The 27,275-nt window shown below is 43.3% G+C and overlaps 1 protein-coding gene across 1 annotated transcript in view; it reads left to right on the top strand.

The window, feature by feature from the left end:
• LOC121558530 (kin of IRRE-like protein 3) overlaps window positions 1–26,827 on the top strand; it is a 442,346-nt gene extending 415,519 nt beyond the window's left edge. Inside the window, exons 6-16 of the mRNA XM_045211752.1 lie at window positions 2,843–2,948; window positions 9,595–9,743; window positions 9,907–10,034; window positions 10,620–10,746; window positions 15,187–15,287; window positions 16,470–16,668; window positions 18,982–19,089; window positions 19,397–19,480; window positions 19,768–19,883; window positions 20,585–20,671; window positions 23,243–26,827. Of these exons, the coding sequence (XP_045067687.1) occupies window positions 2,843–2,948; window positions 9,595–9,743; window positions 9,907–10,034; window positions 10,620–10,746; window positions 15,187–15,287; window positions 16,470–16,668; window positions 18,982–19,089; window positions 19,397–19,480; window positions 19,768–19,883; window positions 20,585–20,671; window positions 23,243–23,719 (1,682 nt within the window). The 3' untranslated portion in view covers window positions 23,720–26,827. The remainder of the gene's footprint in view (window positions 1–2,842; window positions 2,949–9,594; window positions 9,744–9,906; window positions 10,035–10,619; window positions 10,747–15,186; window positions 15,288–16,469; window positions 16,669–18,981; window positions 19,090–19,396; window positions 19,481–19,767; window positions 19,884–20,584; window positions 20,672–23,242) is intronic.
• The last annotated feature ends 448 nt before the right edge of the window (window positions 26,828–27,275 follow it).

The following is a 27,275-nucleotide window of genomic DNA, read 5'->3' on the forward strand; positions in this document are numbered from 1 at the left end:
GACAGTTGCCACAGTAGAAGTTAAGAGGCAGTAGTCTATTTGAATTGAAGCAGCGGACGTAGAGAAAGGTGAGAGGGGCCATGCTCGTGGCTGCCGTGTTCCATTAGTGATATCAGACAACCTTTGAGTCGCCCCATGATGTTCAGAGATGGAGCTTATACTGCTGAAAGGCCATCGTTTTTTATCACTCAGATTGCCAGTGTTTGATGAGGACTTTTGGCCCTCCATTATTTACATACTTTACAGGCTATCCCAATGGCCCTTTCATCAATGCTGGACTTAATTGAAAAATAGCTTGCCATATTTGAAATGTTTTATCTGAACATAAAGGGGGACCGAAGTGGAGGATACACCATTTGCCACCCAGAGATGAAAAGCGATTAAAATGTATCTTCAAAAAGAATGCTATACCTTTAGACACATTTAATTACTGTTTATTGAATTAACATCATCTATGTATTTTTAATTGTGTCTATCTCAGTGTTTATTCATTATTGTAATTATAATGGAGTGCTTAGCGGGCAAATCACTGTTTCAGTTCATCCTTATTTGCAAATTGCCAGTTACTGAAAAACTCATTATCAAGAGTTGCATTATTTGCTTTGATTTCCTGTGTTTTTCTGCTTTTTAACCTCTACGGGATCGGTGTCCCGTATACGGGATGGTTGAGCTAACGTGCGCTAATGTGATTAGCATTGCTGTTGTAAGTAACAACAACCTTTCCAGGACATGTCTTATATGGGCAGAAAGCTTAAATTATTTTTAATCTAACTGCACTGTCCAATTTACAGTAGCTATTACAGTGAAAAAAGACCATGCTATTGTTTGAGGAGAGTGCACAACAACAACAAAAACTTATCAGGGCAACTGGTTTGATACATTCACCTCTGAAGGTAAATAATGTACTTACATTCAGTAATCTTGCTCTGATTTGTCATCCTAAGGTCCCAGAGATAAAATGTAGCATCGTTTTGTTTGATCAAATCCATTTTTATAGTCAAATGTAGGAACTGGGTTCTACAGTTTGAACCCCTGCTGTCTCTGGCTCCACACCCACCCCACTTGGCCATCTAGATGTGTGAAAGTTAGTGTATAAGCTAATGGTCCATCATGTATGACATTCCTGGGAGTGTGTAAACTTACATTTTGTATTACCATGTCATTTCTGTATGTTGTCTATAGTTATGTACTTGAAAATGTATCAATTGACCAATTCGGCACATTTGGGCAGACTTGATACAAAATAGTCCAGTCTTGCAACGCTTCACTGGATCAATCTGAAACTTTGCACACACACTGCAGCCATCTAGTGGCCAAAATCTAAATTGCGCCTAAACTGCAATATTATATTGTGGCCTTTCTCTTGCATTTCAAAGATGATGGAACAAACAAATAAATAGAAAACGCATGTTTTTTGTTTGTATTATCTTTTCCAGATCTAATGTGTTATATTCTCCTACATTAATTTAAACTTCAAAGTGTTTCCTTTGAAATGGTAACAATAATATGTATATCCTTGGTTCAGGTCCTGAGCTACAGGCAGTTTTGGGTATGTCATTTTAGGCAAAAATTGAAAAAAAGGGTCCGATCCTTAAGAGGTTAATGTCTCTAATGAACATTTAAAAAAAGTATAGGTAGTATATTTCCACATCTGTTAAAATATCACACAACACAAATCAAATCAAATCAATTTTTATTTGTCACATACACATGTTTAGCAGATGTTATTGCGGGTGTAGCGAAATGCTTGTGCTTCTAACTCCGACAGTGCAGTAATATGTAACAAGTAATATCTAACAATTTCACAACATATACCCAATACACACAAATCTAAGTAAGGAATGGAATTTAAGAATATGTACATATATGGACAAGCAATGACAGAGCGGCATGGACTAAGATATAGTAGAATATTATAGAATACAGTATATACATATGAGATGAGTAGTGCAAGATATGTAAACATTATTAAAGTGACTAGTGTTCCATTTCTTAAAATGGTGCAGTGGTCTAAGGCACTGCATCGCAGTGCTAGCTGTGAAACTAGAGATCCTGGTTTGAATCCAGGCTCTGTCGTAGCCGGCCGCGACCGGGAGACCCATGGGGCGGTGCACAATTGGCCCAGTGTCATCCAGGGTAGGGGAGGGAATGGCCGGCAGGGACATAGCTCAGTTGGTAGAGCATGGTGTTTGCAATGCCAGGGTTGTGGGTTTGTTTCCCACGGGGGTATGAAAAAAAAAAAAAAAGTACTAACTGTAAGTTGCTCTGGATAAGAGTGTCTGCTAAATGACTAAAATGTAAATGTAAAGTGGCCAGTGATTTCAATAGGCAGCAGCCTCTAATGTGCTAGTGATGGCTATTTAGCAGTCTGATGGCCTTGAGATAGAAGCTGTTTTTCAGTCTCTCGGTCCCAGCTTTGATGCACCTGTACTGACCTCGCCGTCTGGATGATAGCGGGGTGAATAGGCGGTGGCTCGGGTGGTTGATGATCTTTTTGGCCTTCCTGTGACATCGGGTGCTGTAGGTGTCCTGGAGGGCAGGTAGTTTGTCCCCCGTAATGAGTTCGGCAGACTGCACCACCCTCTGGAGAGCCCGGCAGTTGCGGGCAGTGCAGTTGCCGTACCAGGCGGTGATACAGCCCTGCGGTGACATGATGCTCTCAATTGTGCATCTGTAAAAGTTTGTGAGGGTTTTAGGTGCCAAGCTACTATAGGGGGGATATGCTGGTCTATTTGGTAAATGAAAATGGCAAGCAAGTTTTTGCAACAGCCCTAGATTACTGTTAGGTTGTTACGGGGGTCTTTTATAATTGGTCGTCTGTCTCTGGTGTGTGTCCATACAGATTTGCCACTTGTGAATCTGTCAGTGGAGCCTCAGCCCATTCTGGAAGGAAACCTGGTCAAGTTCCACTGCTCGGCCAAGGCTAACCCACCCGTCACACTGTACAGGTGAGATTACCTACCTACCTACCTCTCTCTCTCTCTCTCTCTCTCTCTCTCTCTCTCTCTCTCTCTCTCTCTCTCTCTCTCTCTCTCTCTCTCTCTCTCTCTCTCTCTCGGCAAGACTTTTAACATGCTGTCTGAGAACATTACTTTAAACTCCATTAGTAGTCTCTAAATGAGAAATGTATCATAGCAAAATATATGTGGGACAGACATAATGCATTATGCAATGCCCCGTAATGAGAAAGAGAAACCCTGAAACAAACTTCAAATGATATACAAAGGTCCTGTCTGATTGATGTTGCTTGTAGCTTGTAACTTCTCACATTAAGTCAAATGTGGCACTTCATTATTGATGGTATTAATCACTGTCAGAGAATTATTATGATGCCGTGACACTATTAAATCTCTCGTCGATTTGGATAATATTCACAGAAAGACATATTGAAAAAAATCTAATGACAAATGTCTGTTGAAATTCATTCCCAGTCATGTACTTAGAGACTATTGAATGCATTGACTTGCATGGCTATTGTTTTGATATACTGTTGTCTATATCCCCTGAACATAGATACCTTGAGTGGGAGAAGAGCTGTGTTGCATCTGATGAGGTTGTCAGGGTTACGACGTCTCATGTTAAAAGGGGGACATGGGTGTCAGAGTACTGCAGCAGGGCCAATGGACATTTGAGTGGAAGGAGTGGGTTGATCTTCTGAACCTACGCTGGACCCATGTCTTATGCTTTTTCGCAATCCTTTTTGGATTCTGCCTGACAACTGCAAGCACACACTGAGAGACTTGATTTGGAACATTGAGTTTTTCAATTCTCACAAGAAACGTTTCCTTTCCTCTCAGAGAGGATTGGGGATAAAAATAAATTCTCATAAAATCTTACTTGGTCCTTGAAGAGGTGAAATGCCAAGGTGATTTGTCAAGACATGCTTTTCTGTGTGGGTTTTAAAACCAAGGGAAGATAAGTGGAACTAAATCAATAGTGAAGGGAATTGCCCGGCCGACACTGAGTCTGAAGCAGTATTTGGAAATTAAATGGATCTACAACACACTCACAGGTGGCATAACAGAGATGTTCCTTTGATGGATTCTGCCCTTTAAAAAAACAGATATCAAGGCAAACAAGACTTGTGTTTGATTATGCAGGTATACCCCAAAGGTAGGTCTTCTGCCACAATCGCTGTGGAAATCCGTCTCTATTGTAGTGGGACCAGGATCAATGTTCCGCTGACATATCTACAGGGCCTGTGTCCTAAGGAGCCTTGGTGGGTCAGATTACTTTTCCTTTGGCCTTGGAAACCATGGGAGAATGTGATGAAAGAAGGAGGGGGGTTGAACTTCAGGCTGAAGTATCAAATCAAATCAAATCAAATCAAATTTTATTGGTCACATGCGCCGAATACAACAGGTGCAGACATTACAGTGAAATGCTTACTTACAGCCCTTAACCAACAGTGCATTTATTTTAAACAAAAAAAGTAAGAATAAAACAACAACAAAAAAGTGTTGAGAAAAAAAGAGCAGAAGTAAAAATAAAGTGACAGTAGGGAGGCTATATATACAATAGAATAAAGTGACAGTAGGGAGGCTATATATACAGGGGGGTACCGTTGCATAGTCAATGTGCGGGGGCACCGGCTAGTTGAGGTAGTTGAGGTAATATGTACATGTGGGTAGAGTTAAAGTGACTATGCATAAATACTTAACAGAGTAGCAGCAGCGTAAAAAGTATGGGGTGGGGGGGCAGTGCAAATAGTCCGGGTAGCCATGATTAGCTGTTCAGGAGTCTTATAGCTTGGGGGTAGAAGCTGTTGACAAGTCTTTTGGACCTAGACTTGGCACTCCGGTACCGCTTGCCGTGCGGTAGCAGAGAGAACAGTCTATGACTAGGGTGACTGGAGTCTTTGACAATTTTGAGGGCCTTCCTCTGACACCGCCTGGTATAGAGGTCCTGGATGGCAGGGAGCTTTGCCCCTGTGATGTACTGGGCCGTACGCACTACCCTCTGTAGTGCCTTGCGGTCAGAGGCCAAGCAGTTGCCATACCAGGCGGTGATGCAACCAGTCAGGATGCTCTCGATGGTGCAGCTGTAGAATTTTTTGAGGATCTGAGGACCCATGCCAAATCTTTTTAGTCTCCTGAGGGGGAATAGGCTTTGTCGTGCCCTCTTCACGACTGTCTTGGTGTGTTTGGACCATGATAGTTCGTTGGTGATGTGGACACCAAGGAACTTGAAGCTCTCAACCTGTTCCACTACAGGACCCATGTAGTGCACTCTCTAGAAGGCACTCTCTAGAAGGGTTTCACTAGTGTTAGGATTCAATACCACTTTGAGTTGAGTCTGAACCCACACTTCACTGCTGTTCACAGGACTGTGATAATATATCACATTTTTTCATTCATTTACAATTCATTTTAGCACACATTCTCATAAATAACCATTTGTTATTTTATCTCAGGGGGGAGTGTTGGACTGTTCCTATCCCCACTGGGGAGTTGACTGAGGAGAACCCTCCTTGTCCCCCGGAGAGAGTTACAGCAGTGCAGAGCAGGGAGCTAGCGGTGCGGTGTGGCTGTTAGTCAGCTCTAATACACCCTGTCTCTGGAAATCAGATACGGCACAAGGACAGGGCAGCCCTTAGAGTGATGGCCTCTCTGCCAACCTCCAGAGTGCCATCCATCCCCAGCACACCACTCTGCCATTTCATCCTCCACTTCAATAAGCACTTCGCAGACAGACAGAGCCAAGGTGGCAGAGGAGGAGTCAATGACATGGTGATTTCTATTCTCTATGATCTGTTGTGATTGGCCGCTCTATGAATCTTGCTTAACATTTTACATTTTAGTCATTTAGCAGACGCTCTTAACCAGAGCGACTTACAGTTAGTGAATACATATACATTTTTTTATACTTGGCCCCCTGTGGGAATCAAACCCACAACCCTGGCATTGCAAACGCCATGCTCTATCAACTGAGCTACATCCCTGCCGGCCATTCCCTCCCCTACCCTGGACGACGCTGGGCCAATTGTGCGCCGCCCATGAGTCTCCCGGTCGCGGCCGGCTGCGACAGAGCCTGGATTCGAACCAGGATCTCTAGTGGCACAGTTAGCACTGCGATGCAGTGCCTTAGACCACTGCGCCACTTAACGAAGCGAATGGAAATAAGTCTCTAGTCTACAGATATCTCTCAGGCAGAGCCAGAACTCTAACTCCTGGGGGGAGAGAACATGTGTCTCAGGGATAGTTCTGTGTATAGGATAGAGAGTAACGTAACGAAGCAGGCGTAGAAAGATGACTGAGCGGAGTTCCCATTTACGCTTTTCAGGGAAAACGGAATTAAGTTGAAAATACTGTATCCCTGAAAACCGGATGAAAGCGTTTTCTGGCAACTCCGCATAGGCTAGATAGGGAGGGAAGTACTGCTGGAATTAAGTTTGTGTTTTTGTCTGAGTGTGTTGGTGTGAATCAAGGAATTGTAAAACAATAGAGCTGTTAAGGGATCTTCATTACCTAATGGAAGGAGGAGGGGTAAACATAATACATCGACATCATATTCAACGCCCTGGTGATAAAGATACAAAACTTTTTTTTTTCTCACTACTCTAAGAAGAGGCGCTCCAGAGAGGGATGCAACAGAAGAGGAGTTTCGACAACAAACACATCCCTCTCCACGCCCAGCAAACACCATCCCCAATTCTCTACCCACTTTAACAATTATGATGTTGTTGCTAGTTTGATGATTTTTTTGTCAGTTCTACCATCTACCTTCTCCTTGTCTGTGTCTCTGAGGTGGCTAATGAAGAGGTTTTACATCATGGCGCTTTCCGTCACGTTGTCTGTGGGCACCGCCAATGTTTGTTTTTCCTCAACCGTGCTTCCCCTGCGACTCGCTTTGTGCCACCCAGTGCATCCAGCAGACGAGGAGGATAGAGAGAGAGAAAAACAACAAAGCAGCAGGCACAGCAAATTAAATCCATCTTGTCTGCTCTACTGGCATAAACACTTTGGCTGTGCACACTATTTTGACTAGTACCATGCCACTAATGCCAGTAATGTTTCAAAGGAAGGTACAACAGTGATGATCTACCATACTGTGATGTCATTGCCAGACAAACAGACTTCCTGGTTATATTTAAATTGTGAGGCACCAAACTGACAGTCTCATCATCTTTGCTCATGTCCCCTACCCCATGGCAGACAGTATATTGGAATGTCATTCACAATGTGTTGAAACTATAGACAATGTTTTGTTCTCTCGTCTAATATTGGGCCTTCTGTCATATTATGTCAAACCAAGAGACATTTCTGTCTTATTTAATTTACACATTTTATTCAAGGAACATCAGGGTGCGATTTCATCGACACATCATTATGAAAGTCTCTACTTTCTATTGAAATAAGTATTTTGATATATTCAACATTAAGAAAATGTAAATGAGCAACATAATCTGTGCTGTGGTGTACATAACCATGTTGATAATAATGTATTTTATATGTTAATAACATCAATAGACGTTTAATTTGATTCAGTTTGACCATTGCTATCACCTTAATCATATCAGTGGGAGAGAACAAGGTTGGGTTTTCACTGCTCTTTCCCTGGTACACATTGATTTCACTGATATTGCCACGCACACACATTTTACATTTAAGTCATTTAGCAGACGCTTTTATCCAGAGCGACTTACAGTTAGTGAATGCATACATGTTTTGTTTTTTTCATACTGGCCCCCCGTGGGAAACAAACCCACATTCCTGCCGGCCAAACCCTCCCCTACCTTGGACGACACTGGACCAATTGTGCGCCGCCCATGGGTCTCCTGGTCGCGGCCGGCTTCGACAGAGCCTGGACTCGAACCAGGATCTCTAGTGGCACAGCTAGCACTGCGATGCAGTGCCTTAGACCACTGCGCCACTCGGGAGTACACACAAACACACACACACACGTACACAAACACCCTGAGGCATACACCTGACTTGCACCTCATTGTGTGACCTAAATCCTGAATAGGTCTGGGTGGTAAGTGAGCTGTTGAGTAAGTTCTCGCTGGCCCCTCTGCCCTCCCAGAGGAGATGCAGGTGTCTGATGGATGCAGAGCTGGCTATGTTTAGACTGTATTGGATGGGGACCAGCACACCAGCCAAGCTCTCACACTCCCTGCAGGCACTAGCATTCTGTCTCTGCTCTCTCTGCACTGTGTAACTCCCAGCCCTGGCAGCCTCACACTCCATTTGGGAGAGACCTGCTGGTCAAACTTCTGTGTTTAACTCACTGTAACTCCTCCAGTACTCTATCAACCATAGACTCTCAACCTGTGGAGAGTCATTCATCATCAGACACTGCGATTCAGAGGGCATTGATGATCGCTGTCATCATCAGCGCATTTATTGACATTGTCTAGTGAATTCTTATCTAATATTCATAGACAGTGTGTTGTGAGATTTAGAAACCATCATCATCATCATCATCATTATCGTAGTCATTATCATAATATTTCATTCAATATTTTGTGTACATAATTGTTTTCTTGAGGGAGTATACACCCAGAACGTTTGCTGTGTGTAGCTTACTGTAACGGTAATAATATGTTTTCTCGAATCCAGCACATTCTCCTCCTGGATCAATTATGTAAGAAAGGGACAGACGAGCCAAGCACACCCATCTGCCCTAATTGTAATATTTTTGGAAACACAGGAGTCCCTGTGCATATTAAACTGACAGTGCTCTCAGCAGGCTTCATTTTGCATACAGTGAACTAGCTCCTATAGTGTGCAGCAGAGAAAAATCTACTGTAGCCAATTAGAAAGCTGCTTCACTTCACTTGCTGAATGAATGAGGTAATCTATTCTCATTTAAATTATACTATTCCAGTCAAGCATAGACCAAGGCTTCACTCATGGATAACAAATGAATCCCCTATCCCTGGAATACTGCACAGTGCACCCTGTGCTGTTGGGTGAGAAAATAGATACATGTTTTGTGACAGTTAAAAGTTGAAAGGTTATCTTCGTCCACATCAGCATACAAACACATCTCTTTCTGGGGAAGGGGAGGAGGGGTTTAGGAGTATATCGTTTTTCTTAGCCGCTCTGCTCCGCTCGTCTTAATGAGGAACGTGCTGTCTGCTCCCCCAGTCACTAGGGCACTCGTCATGTGACAGCATGGATGGCTGCCACAAAAACATACTGAAGCCAGCAGAGAACCTGCACAGGAATGGTTTATTCAGAGAACAACGTGGTATTGATATGGAAGGAGAGAAACTGTCTTAATGTTTCATCCCTCCCTCCTCTCCCCTCATTCTCCCATCCTTCAGACAGGTGCCATCATCCCTCACTGATGACCGGGACTGAAAAGTAAAAAAATCAGAAGCAACCCATTCTTCATATTGGTCTGGTGTTGGTCATATTGGTCTTCCTTCTTCAGGTATTCTGGGCCCTTAGCAGAGTATTTTCTGACAACCATAGGCCAGGCGACCATAGGTCAACTTTAAGGTCAAAGCAAGTTGCGAGTAACAGTTTATTATCAGACCACCCCTCTCATGCAAGGTTACTCTCTCTCTCTCTCTCTCTCTCTCTCTCTCTCTCTCTCTCTCTCTCTCTCTCTCTCTCTCTCTCTGTGTATTGTCCTTCACTACAGGTGGGCCAAAGGAGGCAATGTGATAAAGGAGGTCTCTGGTGACACCTATGAGGTCATTGTGGACCATTCCTTCTTCACTGAGCCAGTCTCCTGTGAGGTCACCAACCCTCTGGGCAGCACCAACATCAGCCGCAATGTCGACGTCTACTGTGAGTGCTAGTACTGTATTGCTCTTTCTGTTGTTAACCACCCAATGTTATGCATCCTATTTAGATACATTCTGTAGCTGACCGGATGGTACTGTGTTATAGAGTGTTCTGTGGTGCTGGTGGTGTTGTATTGATTGTACTGACTATCTCTGTGTTCCTGCAGTTGGTCCACGCATGGCTGCAGAGCCCCAGTCCTTACAGGTGGATCTGGGATCTGATGCTGTGTTCAACTGTGCCTGGATGGGAAACCCCTCTCTCACCATCGTCTGGATGAAGAGGGGCTCTGGAGTGGTAAGTATTCCCATATCCAATGTCTTTCAAAATTTCTAGTTTATGTTTTGACTAGGTGCAAAACACTGTAGATTGTGATCCATTGCTCCATTCAGGTTAGCCTATACTTTCAATGTCATTTACTTTATATCATGCTGGCCACAGCAGTAACTTCATTAATTATAAAAAGTCGAACCGCAGCAGTCACGCAAGATTCAGGTGACAAAGCAGTGCCCTTTGAGCTCAAATCAGTTGTTTTCAAAGTCTCATTAATCCAAAAATCCTGAGGCAGCTAGTGGCTCGGGCTCGTTAGCGGTCCTGCTCCCTGACTCCTGGCTGGAGATGTGTTGAGGTGAGCAAAGGGGCATGCAATTGATCTGCCAGCCAGGCTCATTCCTCAACTCCGTATACGTCAAACTTCAGAGCCTGGAGATGGAGACCAAAACCGCCCCTCTCTCATATGAGCCTGGTCCCAAATTGGATTTTAATAATAGAAGAGAGGTGACCTTTAAGGCGTTAAGAGGAGCATAGGCTGCTTTGTGCTGCCTCAAATGAGAAGGTGACCTCTCGCTGCTCATTCAGTGACTCTTGACCTCTGTGTGGCAGGTACTAAGCAACGAGAACATCCTGACACTCAAGGCTGTGAGGCAGGAAGATGCTGGGAAATATGTGTGCCGTGCCGTGGTTCCGCGAGTCGGCGCCGGGGAGAAGGAGATTTCTCTCACCGTCAACGGTAAGTGTCACACTGGTCAGGAATGTTTTGAGAGGTTTGGGGGTCACATCTGCTAAGAAGAAAGCAATTTGTCACTGCAGCCTGTACTGAGCATCTTCCGTGGTTTACACACAAAAACACATCTTCATCCCAAAGACTTTCCAACAATACAGGAGAAGGAGAAGGTTTGCTATTGGGTCTCTCCAGGTGTTAAAGCTCTGAATAAATGTTTGCATTGAGGCCATCTCTCAGTGTATTTACACTAGAAAAATGTTTCAAATTCAACACTGCAGACATCTCTGCTACAGCGTGTAGTAGCCTACAGCAGAGAGATTCACAGCATTGTTGAAACAGCAAGCGCAGTAACAGATGCGTGAAAATGTATTTCCTTTACACTTTATTTTCCATTATGTTTCATCAGTCCTTATTAGAAAGACACAGGGATGGATAAATATAGCTAGCACATCCAGGATATAGCCTTATATTTCTTAAACACAGGAAATGTGCTTTAATGCTGATTAGATTCTGTAGGAGTCGAGGAGAGGGAGGTTGACGTTTTCAGGCAGTGACTGACTAATGAATGCAGAGGAATGGAATGGTGGGAGACCTGGCAACTCTCAGACAAATGACTTCATTAACACCGCTTGGTATTCACAGAGCGTGCATTAGCTTTCATTCGCAGAATTTACACGTTCTTTAAAGGGCTTTTTCTCACCATGTCCTTTTGATTGGGTGGTAGATAGAAGAAAAGGACAACAGATGTTGAGACTAGGATTTTCGTGAGGTATTGTCCTCAACAATATATTGGATATGTTGAATGCAATCGTACAATGTCTGTCGTTGGCAGCGTTGTTGCTAGTTTGCGACTGAATATACCAAACATTGATTGTCAAGACCTTCTTTTTGAACTTGTACAGTAGCTGTGCATCAGAGAGAATGGCATCCAAATGCCCCCTTAAGCATTGGATTACAACCACTAGTGTGTGCTATGAGGCCCTGTTCTATCAATAGCCTAGTTCTGTTCAAGATCAGCGCTCCAATAGTATGGCGCAAAGTCATTCCTTATTCACATCTTAACAGTTTTGTTTCATCCCAGCATCCTTTTTACTGTCTGGACTAGTAAACAAAATCTCTGTTGAAGTTTATTAAACCAATTGAAGTGTTCTTTCTTTCATGTACAACAATCTATGGAGATTGCGTTACTTCTGTATAAAACACGATTCAAAGAGAAGATGCATTGTTTTAATAAAGACTCATTGGACACTCATCGGGAAAAATACCACAAAAAAGCTGAACGTTTTTACTTGGTCTCTGCAGACTTCAGTCAAGCATTACCCACTTCTTTATTGGTCTTTGACTTCTCTTTAATTTGTTTATGTTAGCCTGTTCTTCTGCCTCTCTTGCCTCACAGCCTGGATCTGCCTCTGACATTAAAAAGCCACATAATTTTTTACCTTCTGAATAATTGAAATCCATGCTTTCTCAAAACCACACCAGGGGTCCTCAGTCGAAATGTTCACATTTCTACCCTACCCAGTCCTCTTGGCGAATCAGATTGTCAAGCCGAGGAAGTACAAACAGAGTCTTTGAAGTGGCAGCACATGGAGAGGACTCTCCCGCGGTTTGCTGCTTGATTGTTTTCTTTATGGCAGATTATTGTTTTAAGTTGTATCTTCCTCAGCCCTCATCAACCTGCAGTCTTTGACATCCAATAGGATCCAATTGGCTCTGACAGTGGGCATGACTGATGACCGTGCATTTTGGGAGACTGCCTTGATCATATCTCAGAAAGATTGAGGAATACTCAAGAGTATATGCACGGTGTGGGAGAGTGTGTGTGTATGTGTTTGCATGTTTTGCTATTTGTTTCCCGTTGCTTATGCCTGGATCATTTTACCCTGAACAATTAAAATGCATGTGTTTAGAATTTGTCAATATGTTCTTTCTTCCGTTGCATGTCAACGACTCCCACTGCGCAGCAACACAGACAAGAGAATCCTCTCCTTCCCTGGGGACTGGTGTAATTTAATTATAATCAAATAGCTAGCAGGGGAGGGAGTTTATGTTGAAGTCACTAATGGATACATATTGCTCACTCTAGTTTAGTATCCTCACACAGTCAGTCTGAGCTTCAATATTTGTTTGAGTGAAGTTATTGTATTGTGCTTGTTCTTTTGATCCTATGTTCAATGCATCCTGGTGCATTGTACGCACACAGAAAACTAGTAGGTATATGGCTCAATTTGTAGCCTGCATGTGTTTATGTCCATATCAATGAACATGGATATATTATATTTGAATGAGTGTATCTGTTTGTTAGTAGAGGTATGAGTCTGTCCATCTTTCTACATGTGTATGTCTTGGTAGGTGTGGTTTCCTGTCCTGTATGTCTGTCTGTATGCATGTCTAATCAGATGTCAGGCAGCCCAGGGAGAGGGAGCACATAAACACATTAATGGAGAAAGTGGGCCGATGTGCCTTCTAGTCACCCACAGGGCATCTTGTTGTTGTAGTTCTTTTTTTCTTTCCCCAGACATAGTCTTTATATGCTCAATAAATTAGCATTTCATTCCCTCTCCAAGTGCCAAGACAGAGCTTAAAGAAACCAGTGAAAATCAATAATTCAGCTGAGAAATGCCATTCAAATGGATGTGACAGAGATTGTAATAGAGGACAACAGCTCTGAGGTGCTAAATAAGCTGTTGCAAGGAAGCACAAAATGACACACCTTTTCAAAGCTCAGACTATACTTCCACCTCTGTTTGGAAATGCAAGGCCCGGTCATTGGCGTAGGCTCTTTCGACAAGGTGATGAACAAACGATAACAAAGATAAGATTGTGAGGCGGCCCACTCCATAGACTCCCTGCCTCTCTAAAGAAATGTCTCCTACCATATCGACTGTGTCCACTGACAGTTGGAGCAGTGTAGTTGTGCCACTCACACCACCCACCAACTCCCTCTCTCTCTGATCAGACAGTCTGCGCACACACACACACACGCACGTGCACACACACACACACACACACACACACACACACACACACACACACTCTCCTCCCTATCCTCTGGAGGAGCTACCACACCCCAGCAGTCTGAGGCAGGGAGATAAAACCCTCTAATTATATTTCTCATTTGGAGCCCTGATCCACAGAGCAGATTCTCCCGAGCCACCAGCGCTCGCCTTGGGCAGCCCGGGAGGAATAGATCTGAGTGTGTTTACCACAGGAGCCCATTCCAGCCACACACACACACACCAACACACTCCCACCCACACACACACACACACCCACACACTCACACCCACACACACACACATTCTTATGCATGCAACCACACTGACACATCCACACAGGTCCACACAAACCGGACCCCCCATGCCAGTCCACCATAGGCTACTAAGACAGTGGTGTTGCTGCATAGTGCTCAATGCAGTGCTGTTAGTTTGCAGAAATCATTCCACAGCAGCAGCAACCAAACTCCCAGTCTCCTGCATGCAGTGGCATACCGAGACACCATCTGCCAGAATCTTATTAAAATGCTAATTTATTTTAATAAGAGACAGGTAATAAACTGCAATTATGTACCGGCAGAGAGATGCCAGGGAACGGGTTGGAGGGGAGTTGATAGGAAGCTCACCTTCTTACTAATCAAGTTGTTTCCCCACTTCTCTATACTTAATCCTCTTAAATCACAAAAAAATAGTTTTTTTCTATGTTTTTATTGGCCATTTAAGCTGATAGACTGCTTCCTCTGTTGTCGTGAGGGAGGACTGGAGGTTATCCGATTGATGTCATTGCTGCGGGTCAAAGTGCAAGGCTCTGGCAAGCTAAATTGAATTTGAAGAGACACAGGGAGGAGTGTTATCTCTCCACAATGACATTTCTCCCATCATGATTACGCCCATAGAAATGCCTCTCCACTCGCCACCATGACCCTTATCTTTGTGGGAGAAATCAAGAGCACCGTAACTCAACTTTTTGGGCCCACACGGATGCCCTTCATACAGCCCTAACATGCCCTTGGTGATATTGTGGAGGTTGGATGCGATGTTCGTATGACTGTTGTCCAAAATGACTGTTTACTGCCGGCATTCCGAGTCGGTTGGAAATTGGAAGTAGGATTTACTATCTGAAAGAATGCAGTTAGGGGTCTACTGCTTAATTGAATGCAGCACAACTTGATTGAATCAGTGTTACATGGCATGAACCTGAACCCACAGGAATCTGGCAGTGGTTGATTGTGATGATGTGTGGGTTTGTGATTGGCTTTCACGTTACAGTGTTGATATGTTCTCCTCTGTGCCCTCTTTACAGGCCTTCATGGTACAGTGTTGATATGTTCTCCTCTGTGCCCTCTCCACAGGCCTTCATGGTACAGTGTTGACATGTTCTCCTCTGTGCCCTCTCCACAGGCCTTCATGGTACAGTGTTGACATGTTCTCCTCTGTGCCCTCTCCACAGGCCCTCCCACAATCTCCAGTACCCAGACACATCAGGCTCTCCATGGGGAGAAGGGAGAGATCAAGTGCTTCATCCGGAGCACTCCACCTCCAGACCGCATCGTGAGTAACACCAACACCACTTCCTTCAATATCTATCTCTTTTACTTATCTCTACTTGCCACAGCATTGCATGGTATATGGGTTGCATTACAGCCATGGTGCCCTGTGTCACGGATTCTGCCGAGGCTGCCCCTCCTCCTTGCTCGGGCAGGTTTCAGCGTTCGTCGTCACCGGAGTACCAGCTGCTGCCGATCTATGTTATATGTTTCTATGTTCTACCTGTTGTGTCAGATTGTTTCACACCTGTTGCCCATCTTGTGATTACTCCGCCCCTATTTAACCCTGTGGCTCCCCTTGTGTTCTGTGCGTGTTTGTTGTTTGTTCGCGGATGTCGTGAGTGAGCGGGTTTATTCCTCCCTGCGTGGAGGCCTCTTGTTACTTTACGTGATTAAGTAAAGATACGTTTTTTCCTTGAGTTCTGTGTCCTGCGCCTGACTTCAGTCTACCGCATACACTGACATTGTGACACCCTGACAGGACTCTTGTTGCGTTATTAGCATTTTATTAAACCATCTAAGAACACATGCAATACAACTGAGAAAGATATCAGTTTAATGAATATAATAGTATTCTAACCATTTGTTTTTGTATGAATGGGAGGGCATGAAGCATGGCAAGCTTAGACCCTTAATTTCTCATTTAATGCATGCTGATGCTCTGTTAGCACAGATCCCATTAAGATGTATGACCCTTAGATAAACAGTATAATCTCAGAGCCCTCTCTTGTTCCATTAACTGTGTACGTGTGTATGTGTGTGTGTGTGTGTGTGTGTGTGTGTGTGTGTGTGTGTGTGTGTGTGTGTGTGTGCGTGTGCGTGTGCGTGTGTGTGTGTACACATGTGAGTGCACATGTGAGTGTGTGTGTTTTGGCATAATTGCAATCTACTAATTAGTGTTGTGTGTGTTGATAATGGGCATTAACTTGCTGCATAATGAATATGCTGTTGATTTGATGGGAGGGTCTAAAGAGGTAGCATGCCTATTTATCAAGGATAAATGTGAAAGTACTTTTACTTTTATGCTTATGAATATGTTTTAACAACCATAAAAATGCTTGCAAATCATCTTATTTGTCGGCAATCAATTGTTGTCATTTGGAACACTATTTCTTGCGCCAGATCACCCAGTGAAAGACGGGGAACTTCTCCCCCGCCTCGTGTTTAACTTGTGATTCCCTTACAGGCCTGGTCATGGAAGGAGACAGTATTGGAGTCAGGGACGTCTGGCCGTTATACGGTGGAGACTGTCAGCACCGAAGAAGGAGTCATCTCTACTCTGACCATGAGTAACATCGTCCCTGCAGACTTCCAGACCATCTACAACTGCACAGCATGGAACAGCTTTGGATCTGACACGGAAATCATCCGCCTCAAGGAACAAGGTGGGAGCCAAGGTTCGACAGGTTCCACCTTCTCTACTTCAACACTGTGGTGGCCGTGGTTCTAGTGTAGAGAGTGTGTGTGTGTGTCAATGGATTTGATGGGTTTACACATGTTGAACCAACAATTATCATTATCAGCCATGAATCACAACGAACCCCACATGCACCATACAGTGTTTAGGCGTTGACAACACCTATCTCGTTTGAGTGACATTTTTGTGGTGTCTGATTTATCAACACTTCACATTATTTCACTTTAGGACAATAGGATGACCCAGACTGTTGAAATCGGACAGATACAGTATGAAATAAACAGCCAATGCATTTATAGTTACTGCACTCATTTTGTATATTCAATCACAGTGTGAGTAATTTGCAGCGAATTAATTAGCTAGTTAAGATAAGGTGCAACTCAAGTGCAGAGTTCATAGTCATGCCACATCAGTAGTCATACCACATCGGTAGTCATACCACATCAGTAGTCATACCACATCGGTAGTCATACCACATCAGTAGTCATACCACATCGGTAGTCATACCACATCAGTAGTCATACCACATCGGTAGTCATACCACATCAGTAGTCATACCACATCGGTAGTCATACCACATCAGTAGTCATACCACATCGGTAGTCATACCACATCAGTAGTCATACCACATCAGTAGTCATACCACATCGGTAGTCATACCACATCAGTAGTCATACCACATCGGTAGTCATACCACATCGGTAGTCATACCACATCGGTAGTCATACCACATCAGTAGTCATACCACATCGGTAGTCATACCACATCAGTAGTCATACCACACGACAACACAAATATTCCACTATGGCTTTGTTTAAACCAATGCTTTATTATTAAAAGCCTTTATTTGTTTGGCTGGGTTTCATAGCTGGACGTGTTGCTCTGTCTTTTCAATGGGGAAGTTTTGTTTTTATTCACTCCCCATAAATTGTACTGTATTGCTGGCTTATATGAAAGGATTAATTAAGGAATTAAATAGATGTTAATGCTGGGGAAAAGGCTCTCTGTTGTGTTGCACTTGTTTCATGTAGGTGGGTGTCTAAGTCTTCATTATAATCCGGCCACGCATAGATACTTTAAAGGGATACTTCAAGATTTTGGCAACAAAGTTCTGTATCTACTTCCCCAGATTCAGATGAATTCATAGATACCATTTGTATGTATCTGTCACGTATGAAGGAAGTTAGAGGTAGTTTTCTCGAGCCAATGCTAACTACTGTAGCGTTAGCACAATGACTGAAAGACTACAGGAGCATGCTAGCTGTTCCCATAGAGTTTCAGTCTTTGCGCTAACACTTAGTAATTGCGCTAATTCCTTCAAACTGCATGCAGAGACATACAAATTGTATCCATTTTCTTATTTTTTATTTTTTTATTTTTGGGGGTCATTTAGCAGATGCTCTTATCCAGAGCGACTTACAGTTAGTGAGTGCATACATTTTCATACTGAGTTCATCTGACTGGGGAAGTAGATAAAGGGCTTCATTGCCAAAATTTCAAATTATCCCTTTAAGGATTAGGCTGATTCAACTCACAGCCCTGCTGCTATTTAACCACTCAATGAAAATACTGTCAGCCGCTTCTGCAAGTGAGTATGAATTAAATGTGATTGGAAGGAATCAGCAGTGTAATAAGAAATATGTTAGAATACAAAGACGGTTCACAAATCACATTGGCCATCAAAACATTTGGGAAAATATTAATTATTAATATGTTATTGAGGTGTGTGTATTTGTAAAACTAAGTAATTATCACGGCTCAGGCTAAGACCCAGATGCAGACACAGGAGGCGGATAGTACGAGTCTCAGAGTTTATTACTGAACAAGGGGCAGGCAAAATGTAAGTCAAGGCAAGAAAAGAGTCGTAATCCAAATCAGAGTCAGGCAGGTACAGGACGGCAGGCAGGATCAGGGTCAGGATAGGCAGAAAGGTTAGAACTGGGAAGACTAGGAAAAACAAAAACTAGAGCACTGGAAACACGGGAACACGCTGGTAGGACTTGACGGGACAAGACGAATTGGCAACAGACAAACAGAAAATGCAGGTATAAATACACAGGGGATAATGGGGGAAAATGGGAGACATCTTGTGGGGGGTGGAGACAAGCACAAAGACAGGTGAAACAGATCAGGTTGTGACACTAATGTCTTTATTATTTTTCAATGGAATTGTTTGTACTTTGTTTTGTATGTTTGCATCTATGTATACTTGATATGTGTGTAGTGTACTGGTTGTATTTGCAATGTGTTATTGTAGAAGGGAATGTTTTGTCATCCGCAGAGTCTCTCCCGGTGGCGGTCATCATCGGAGTGGCGGTCGGGGCCTTGGTGGCTTTCATCGTCCTCATAGGGACCATCGGAGCTTTCTGTTGTACCCGCTCTCAGAGAAGTACGTATCCCCGTACCTGTGTCACCCACTGCATGCCAAAGCTAAATGAGGCATGGTCCTCAGCAGTAGATAGATAGAGTGAGGGCTCATGTCTCATAATTGAGCAGTATAACTTACCTCACTATAAATTGCTAGCTACAGTTATTTCCATCCTGTCTAATGTTCAAATTCAAAACTCCATCCCTAACAGTGCCTCAGGTTAGAAACAGTCAGCCATTGCGCTTTTCCAAAACTGTGCTGCTGCGTGCGTGAGTCCCTGTGTGGGACCCTTTACTAGCATTCAGCATGTTGTTGTTGTATACCACAGAGGAAGCGCACCTGGTTATGCCCTCACTACCCGTCTCCATCTGTGCTCACCAGAGAGAACTTGCAAGCAAAATTAAGACAGAAAGTAAGACTTTGTTATATGACAGTATGAATCGCATTGTTCTAAATGAGCCACCGCAAGGCCAGTGTGAGATGTGCTTATGTACGCAGAAAATAATCAAATCTTGACAACAAAACAAAATAAACTGCATATCTTGCTCTGTACTGTTGGGGAAGGGGACTATACTCTCAAAAGCCATGCCAAGGGGATTTGAAGTCCAGTGTATTGAAGATATTGGGCGAAGAGCAATGTCTCTGTGAATATTGTGTGTCTCGGCATCTTGAGCTGTAACTTACTGTTGTTTCCACCAGATCTGAAAGGGGTGGTGTCGGCCAAGAACGACATCCGAGTGGAGATTGTACACAAAGACCACAACGCGGCCCGGGAAAACGAGGAGCACACTGCCATGAAGCAACTGATGGTGAGTGTGAGTGTCCTGCCACCATTTCCACTTACTGTAAAAAAAACAGAAAACCCTATCCCCTCCAGCCCTCTTTATACTCACAGATAATTAATGCTAATTATCTCTAGGATATAATTAATAGCACTGTTCTAGGGCACAAAAGAAACCTGCTGAATAATGGAACAGGACGAATGTGTGTAGATGTATATTCACTGTGATCAAGGTACTGTGTTGGCCTGTATCTAGAAAACAGGCCCATGTTCTTTCTCCCTGTGAGGGAGAAGGCCACAGTAAGGTGTAGCTATGAAGATGTGGAAACTCGTATGGGGTCGCAGGCAGTTTTAATTGTGCCCTATGTCTGACTATTAAAAAACCCTGCCTCATTTTTTTGGAATTACGTAAGTACTGCGCTTTGAAAAGGCCCAGGGGTGCAGGGCTATGGTTTCAGCAAGGGGCCTTTGATTATATTATGCTCTGTAACACTTCATGGGAGTTAATGTGTCTGCATGTGATACCTTACATATCTGCATTTCTCTAATGAGGTTCATGGATACATTATTTATAGTAACTCTCCCCGAGTGAAGTTGAAATGTGTCTGAATGTTATTACAGAATCTTTCGAAATTGAAATCCCTGTATGCTGACTGTTTTGATAACGTCAGCGAGACCAAAGAAGCTGAGAGCCCAACACTTTCATATTTCTAAACGTGCCTTGCCTATGTGCAGGTAGAACGCGGGGAGTTCCAGCAGGAGTCAGTGCTGAAGCAGCTAGAGGTGCTGCAAGAGGAGGAGAAAGAGTACCAGCATATCAAGGTAGGTCCAGGATCATGGAGGATGGATGGAGGATGGAAGGAGATAGAGGTGGAGAAGGAGAAAAATGGGAGGAGGCAGGCAAGAGGGATCAGCTTGATCTTCAACTCAGGACCATTTGCCTTCCACTTTGGCTTTGGAGAGGATAAGGCCAGGGGTCAAATGTTTCCAATTAAGGTTTAATTTGATTAATTAGGTGGTCATCAAATGTGGCCCTGGAGGTTCAAAGTGAAGGAGCCATGCTGTAGAATGCAGAATACACTGGCACTACCAGTTACCAATTACTTAGAAAGCAAACCATACTAGAAGTATAAAGTATGTATGTGTATGGCAAAATGACATTTATAATCACTGATGGATGGTTTGGAAAAATAAAATAATAACGTTATCACTCTGTAATATTCATTAGTCACACTTCGGCAAAGCAGAATCAGTGTTAAACTTTTGTAATGAGAGTTCACCATTTCTGCAATCAAATCACTTAAAAAGTGGAAACAAATTTCCAGAGACATTGTATTCAACCAAAACCAATAATTTATAATTCAATGCGATAATTGCCTCCTCATATTTCCATTGGAATGAAAGAGCTCTTAATGTGACAAAAATGAAGTGAAAGGTTAGTGTGCTAGAATTGCAGTATGCTTAATCAACAAGACTTGTTATGCCAGAGAAGCCACACTACTGCTAATCTAGATACAGTTTGGAGGACTTGCTGAGTCTGTGCCTCGCAAAGGAGAAGCTTTTAATTTGCCAACACTCTGACAACAGATATATTACTGTATGTTAATAGCACTATAACAGACTCACAAAATCCACTGGACCATACCTGTCTGGACTTACTGTACAAGCATGACACGTTCCCTCTGATAATATAATGCTGGATATCATGTACATTTCTATGTTGATAATGAGGAGAGCAGTAAGCCTATGAATCGAAAGGGACTCCCTGCACTGCTTTTGTTCCAAAACCTTCTCACGCATGACAACAATTCTTGTTATTTCAACATAAACACTCACTTGGAGTGGTATATAAGGCTGTTGAGGAAGCTATAGTTAAAACAGACAGGCAAAGAGACAGTATAGGCTCTTTTAACAAGAGGCCCCCTGGTTCTCAGACATGCAAATTCCTCAATTAGACAAGCACTGTGCTGTTCAGAGCATCATTACCTCACTCTGCATGCAGAGTTTAGCACATCTACAGTGTGGGAGATATGGCATTCTCCATCTGAAGAAATAAATATTGAAATAAAAACCTCCTTCAAACGAGACGCACAGATAATATCATTAGACTGTGGAACAAACAACTCACTATGGGTGATGTCCAATTCAGACTCAAAATGCCAAAGCAAATCAGGAACTAAAAATCAAATTGTGGTCCTGTTTATTTATGCCATTCCCCCAGTACCCGAGAGTATTCATCTGGTGTTCTGTCTGCATACCTGTTCCCATTGGACCTGGCTCTTTTGATCCACACTGATGAGTGTGTGTACGGGAGGAGATCACCGGGAACCAGACACCAGATAAGGGGACACAAAGTCTGATAATGACACTCATAACGAGGATTCTCTCAGGTTGTCATAGTTGTGCCATTTCGCCATGATTAGCATGGCTCCTCTGGGATCCAGCATTGTGCTCGTTGGGCTTGACATTCACGTTAATTCTCACAGCCTTGTCACGGCTGCTTCTTAGCAACAGCAATCGTAGAGGCAAGAGCCAGGATCTGTGTGACAACAGCAACCTCGGCACTGCAGCCATGGCGCCATTGTGCTCGTTGGGCTTGACATTCACATTCATTCTCACAGCCTTGTCACGGCTGCTTCTTAGCAACAGCAATCGTAGAGGCAAGAGCCAGGAGCTGTGTGACAATAGCAACCTCGGCACGGCAGCCATGGCTCCACAAGTCATTTATTTTGCATACATCAAATTCAAGACTTTGTTTTCACAAACCGTTTTGGGCCCAATTAAAACTGGGGTATTAGTGAACTTTGGGAGGACTTGTTGGATGCCAAACTGTGAATCATCAAGGCCTGTTAATTAGCAAGTAACATGATTGTAGAGGTTTATGCAGAAGAAGACTAAATCATAATATTGAGCTTTAGCCACTATTTTTCTCGGTTCATACCTGACGCATTTAGCTGCAGCCTGTTTCCTTATTCATTTGCCAATTTGAATGGTAATTAAAGCCAGTTTGACCTTGACACTGTTTAAGCTTTGAGAATAATAAATACATGTAAATGAGCGGATGACTTACTTTTCTCTGTTTCCCTCCAGAGATGTACTGCTTTTCAGACTTTCTGCCGCACTAAGGAAAATATTTTGTGTCATCTATTGTGCTTTGCCAATAAGGCATACCCAGTTTTTCGAACTTGACAATGATAAAACTAATTAAAATACTTTAACTATCTCCTCTCCTCTCCTCTTCTCTTCTCTTCTCTTCTCTTCTCTTCTCTTCTCTTCTCTTCTCTTCTCTTCTCTTCTCTTCTCTTCTCTTCTCTTCTCTTCTCTTCTCTTCTCTTCTCTTCTCTTCTCTTCTCTTCTCTTCTCTTCTCTTCTCTCCCATATTGCCTCCAAAAGGACCCCACCAACGGATACTACAGTGTCAACACCTTCAAGGAGCACCACTCCACCCCCACCATCACCCTGCAAGGTAACCAGACTACAGAGATGCGGAATCCCACCGCTGCCACCACCGGGGGCAAGCAGCGGGTACCCACGGGCATGTCCTTCACCAACATCTACTCCACCCTAGGTGCCGGGCAAAACCGCCTGTATGACTACAGCCAACGCTTCGTGCTGGGCATGGGCAGCAGCTCCATCGAGCTGTGCGAGAGGGAGTTCCAGAGAGGATCACTCAGCGACTCCAGCTCCTTCATCGACACGCAGTGCGACAGCAGTGTGAGCAGCTACAGCAAGCAGGACGGCTACGTGCAGTTCGACAAGGACAGCAAAGCCTCCGCCTCCGCCTCCTCCTCATCCCACTACTCCCAGTCCTCCTCCCAGAACTCAGACCTCACACGGCCCCTCCAGAAGCGCATGCAGACCCACGTCTGACCTGACCGCCAGAGAGGGCCTGTCTGTCCTGGGTTATCCAACCATGGGTTGGGACTATGGGAAACATTCAGCTTCCTGAGAAGGGACCTACGTTTCAAAGCACATGGTGTGTTCGTGAGTAGCCTTGAAATAGGTGGCATTAACTCACATTGAACTTGTTCAGACTTCTCTGTGTTCCAACCATTGGATCAAGAAGCCTTGCATTCCACCCACGTCCCATCCTAAGCTCATCAGAAACCACCTCCTGTTGCCCAGTTTTTCACTTAGTAAATAAAGGCCCCTAACCCATAAACATACAGTAGCTGTGCCACAGAGGTATTTTGCCAACATGGACACAACTCAAGTATGGAGGTGGTTGTTGCACTGATTTCAGTGGAAATAGGATCCCATATAAGGCAGCAAAATAACCAAATGCTGCTGGGGGTTAGCAAGTTGCCTTTCAAACAAAGCGGGACCACTCTCTTATGGGTGGCAAAGCTAACCAATCACTTGGTATGTGTAAGCCAATATTCTGCTGTTCTCTTATGGTCCTAAGCACAACTGTGAATGTGTGTTAATTGTCAAAGCTTTTCCTCTCTCTTAACCCCTCTCCCCCCAAGCCTCCCCCCCAGCCTCCCCTCACACACACTGTATGTTAAGTTTGGCTGATCCAACTTCATCCCTTCTGTGGGTGGAGTAAAACTATCAAAATTTGCCCAGACTTGCCAAATAATTAACCAATTTTAGTCTTTCCCCCGGGCTCCCGGCCCTCAGAACTCTGCAGATAAGGAAGCCCGTGATCTCAACCGGAAAGCCTGAGTCGTCGTTTCACAGTTTGTCGCTCTGAGATAAAGGAATAATATCAGTGTACATTATGCATCTTTTATTCAGCATTCGTTATTTTTACTCAGATGCTTGATTTCACTTGTTTTGAGGACTCAGACTAGGAAATGAGAGTAGAGTTTGTTCAATTTTTTCTTCTTGCCTTGAGTGGGACTATTTGAAATGCCGAGCGACATTTCAGGAGAAAACGTTTTCATTCAGAAGCAGAACAGGATGTGTTCTAATTTAAAGAAGGGTGTTGGTTACTCAGTCAACCTGTCGGCACCATGCCAGCTGAAACGGAGGAGAGCATAGCTCACTGACTATAAGGTGTGCCCTACCCATGTAATGTGAAGTCTCTCATACTAACTGCTTTAGATCATCAGCCATGTCCACAGGATAGGATGCTGCCTGCGGAACCAAATCTAAACATTGTGTATCAGAGCTTCTCATCATGTGGCTTTCCCAATGCCATGTTAACACTGGAGCTCAGTCAATCCAGACTGGATACCTACTGGGATCTAGCTGCTCATCAAAGGAAAATAATAGGAATATATGATGTAAATTGTTCTTTTGATTTCTGGTATTTTGTTCATTTGGCTGCTGTGAGACTGACTGTTTTAAGTGAATGTATTGTACATGCCAGATATGGAATTTCACTTTTTTCACCATTATCATTGTTGTCATTTTAGATGAGAGATTAGGGAAACACAGAAACAAACCATATCACTGAGAAAGACAAAAGCACTTGTATGGTAGATCCATAATGCCTCCTCTCTGCTAGCTAGCCTGCTGTGGAGGGCCACACGGTCACATGAAACACAGGGCATGTCACGTACAGGACAAGTAGTATAACACCAGACAAGACCAACCGCGATAATGTTAATCCAGTACAGCACACTGTATTGGAGGAGATAATCTATGTGGTTGTGTTGGCAATAATGACTAAAATATACAGTACATCATTTTGTCACCACACTACATATCACCACATACCATACAGTCAGGCCTGAGCTACCATACAGTACAAGACTTACGAGTCCTCCATTGTGGAGGTCTTAAGTGGGTGGGGCAGATGTACATTAATTTGCAAGAGCAGTTCTTGGAGTGTCAGTTAGTTAAAGTATAGCAATTCACCCTCGCAATTACATCATATGTTATATCATCAGTTAGTCTTCAAAAGCCTGTAAAAGCTGTTTGCCTGTGGCTGGCTTCTAGGTCTGCTTTCTAACATCAGTTTGACCGGTATTAGATATAGCATTAGAGAAGGGTAAAATGTAGCCTAATGCCCGAAAACAACATGTTCCAATACAGTGGACACCGAGTTACAATGATCATTTCCTGTTTTTCAAATCTAAAACAGTCCTCTCGTATATCATCATTTTGCATTAGTCTTCTTCTGCGGGACTACTCGGCCAATGGAATAGATATCAAATGTACTAACTAGTCCTTCCCTTGTGTTGTCTTGCTGAAAAATGACAATCCTTTGAAAGAGTTAGACAGTACCTTCGACAAATGAGAAAGTTGTTGCTGTAAACACTTGACATGTGATTATATTCAAGGCATTTCAATGGGCTTTTCTACTTGAGTGGTGGTGGTTTGACTCTAATTTTACAAATGGATTGGCGCCCATTGTACGGCTTAAACACAAAAAGGTCTGTTTCAATGCTGATAATCCAGCTTGGCGCTTAGAACACTGTATATACATCTCCAATGCTCTCTGTATATATTTTTGATGTTATTTATTTTCTCAGTCAGTTTTCAGTATATTAGGGCAAAACAAATCCCTATGCCATCAATATTGTACAGACAGACAATCAATTTTCCGTACCTTTTTTTCCTCTCAGCGTTCATTAACATCTCCAACCAAGCTTGTCTTTGCAAACGAGTGGTTTGTGTGAGCAGTTTTTAATCTCTTTGTGGCAGTCTCTCTCACACAGTCACACGGTCAAAGCTGTTTGGCTCTAGGGTGTTGCACAGGAACTGTTCATGGGGGGAGATGGGAGCTAGAATATCCCTAGAGAAAGGGACTCTTCTATTTGCTTCCCTTCTCAGACACAGCCTTGTCTTACTGATGGGTTAGAGTAGTACCAACGGACTTCGGCCGCATTCAAGCCTGAAGCTACCTGAGCCTGATGAGCCATACATTAAATACATTTTATGAGCCCTACATTAAAGACATTTAATGAGCCCAAGCCCCAAAAAAGTCCAAATGATTATCCAATACACATTACGCACAACAGAAAAACATAAAAGCCCATAGATGTAGCTAGCTGTATGCTCTCTTGAGTAAATAAATGAAACTAGCTCCAGTAGGCTAATCTTTTTGAGTGTGAACTATATTACAGTACTGTATTATATTATACTGTATTATATGGACTGGAATTATGCACATCGTTCAAACCATGATAAAGCAGGGAGAGAACATGGGATCTGGTGCAGCACATGCGGCTTACAAACTTACAAGTATAGGCTAGTTTAATTTTGAAATACAATAGGGCCTATTTGTATAATTAGTAGGCTGATGCTTATATACCTTTCATAATATTTCCCATAGTGTTATTAGACTATCTCCTCTTTCTCTCTCTATTGTTGCTTCATTCCTTCCTCATGTTCAACAGCTAGCCTAAATGAAATAAGTTTTGTTGTCCTTATCTTCATCATTCTAATGACATCTACCGCCATCTCGCGTTCGCTCTTCTTTCAAACTACCCGTGAGTTATATTGGCTGCTGTATTTAACATTCAGCAAACAA

Source organism: Coregonus clupeaformis, chromosome 5 (assembly GCF_020615455.1).
Source record: "Coregonus clupeaformis isolate EN_2021a chromosome 5, ASM2061545v1, whole genome shotgun sequence".
In the NCBI taxonomy this organism is placed as follows: Eukaryota; Metazoa; Chordata; class Actinopteri; order Salmoniformes; family Salmonidae; genus Coregonus; species Coregonus clupeaformis.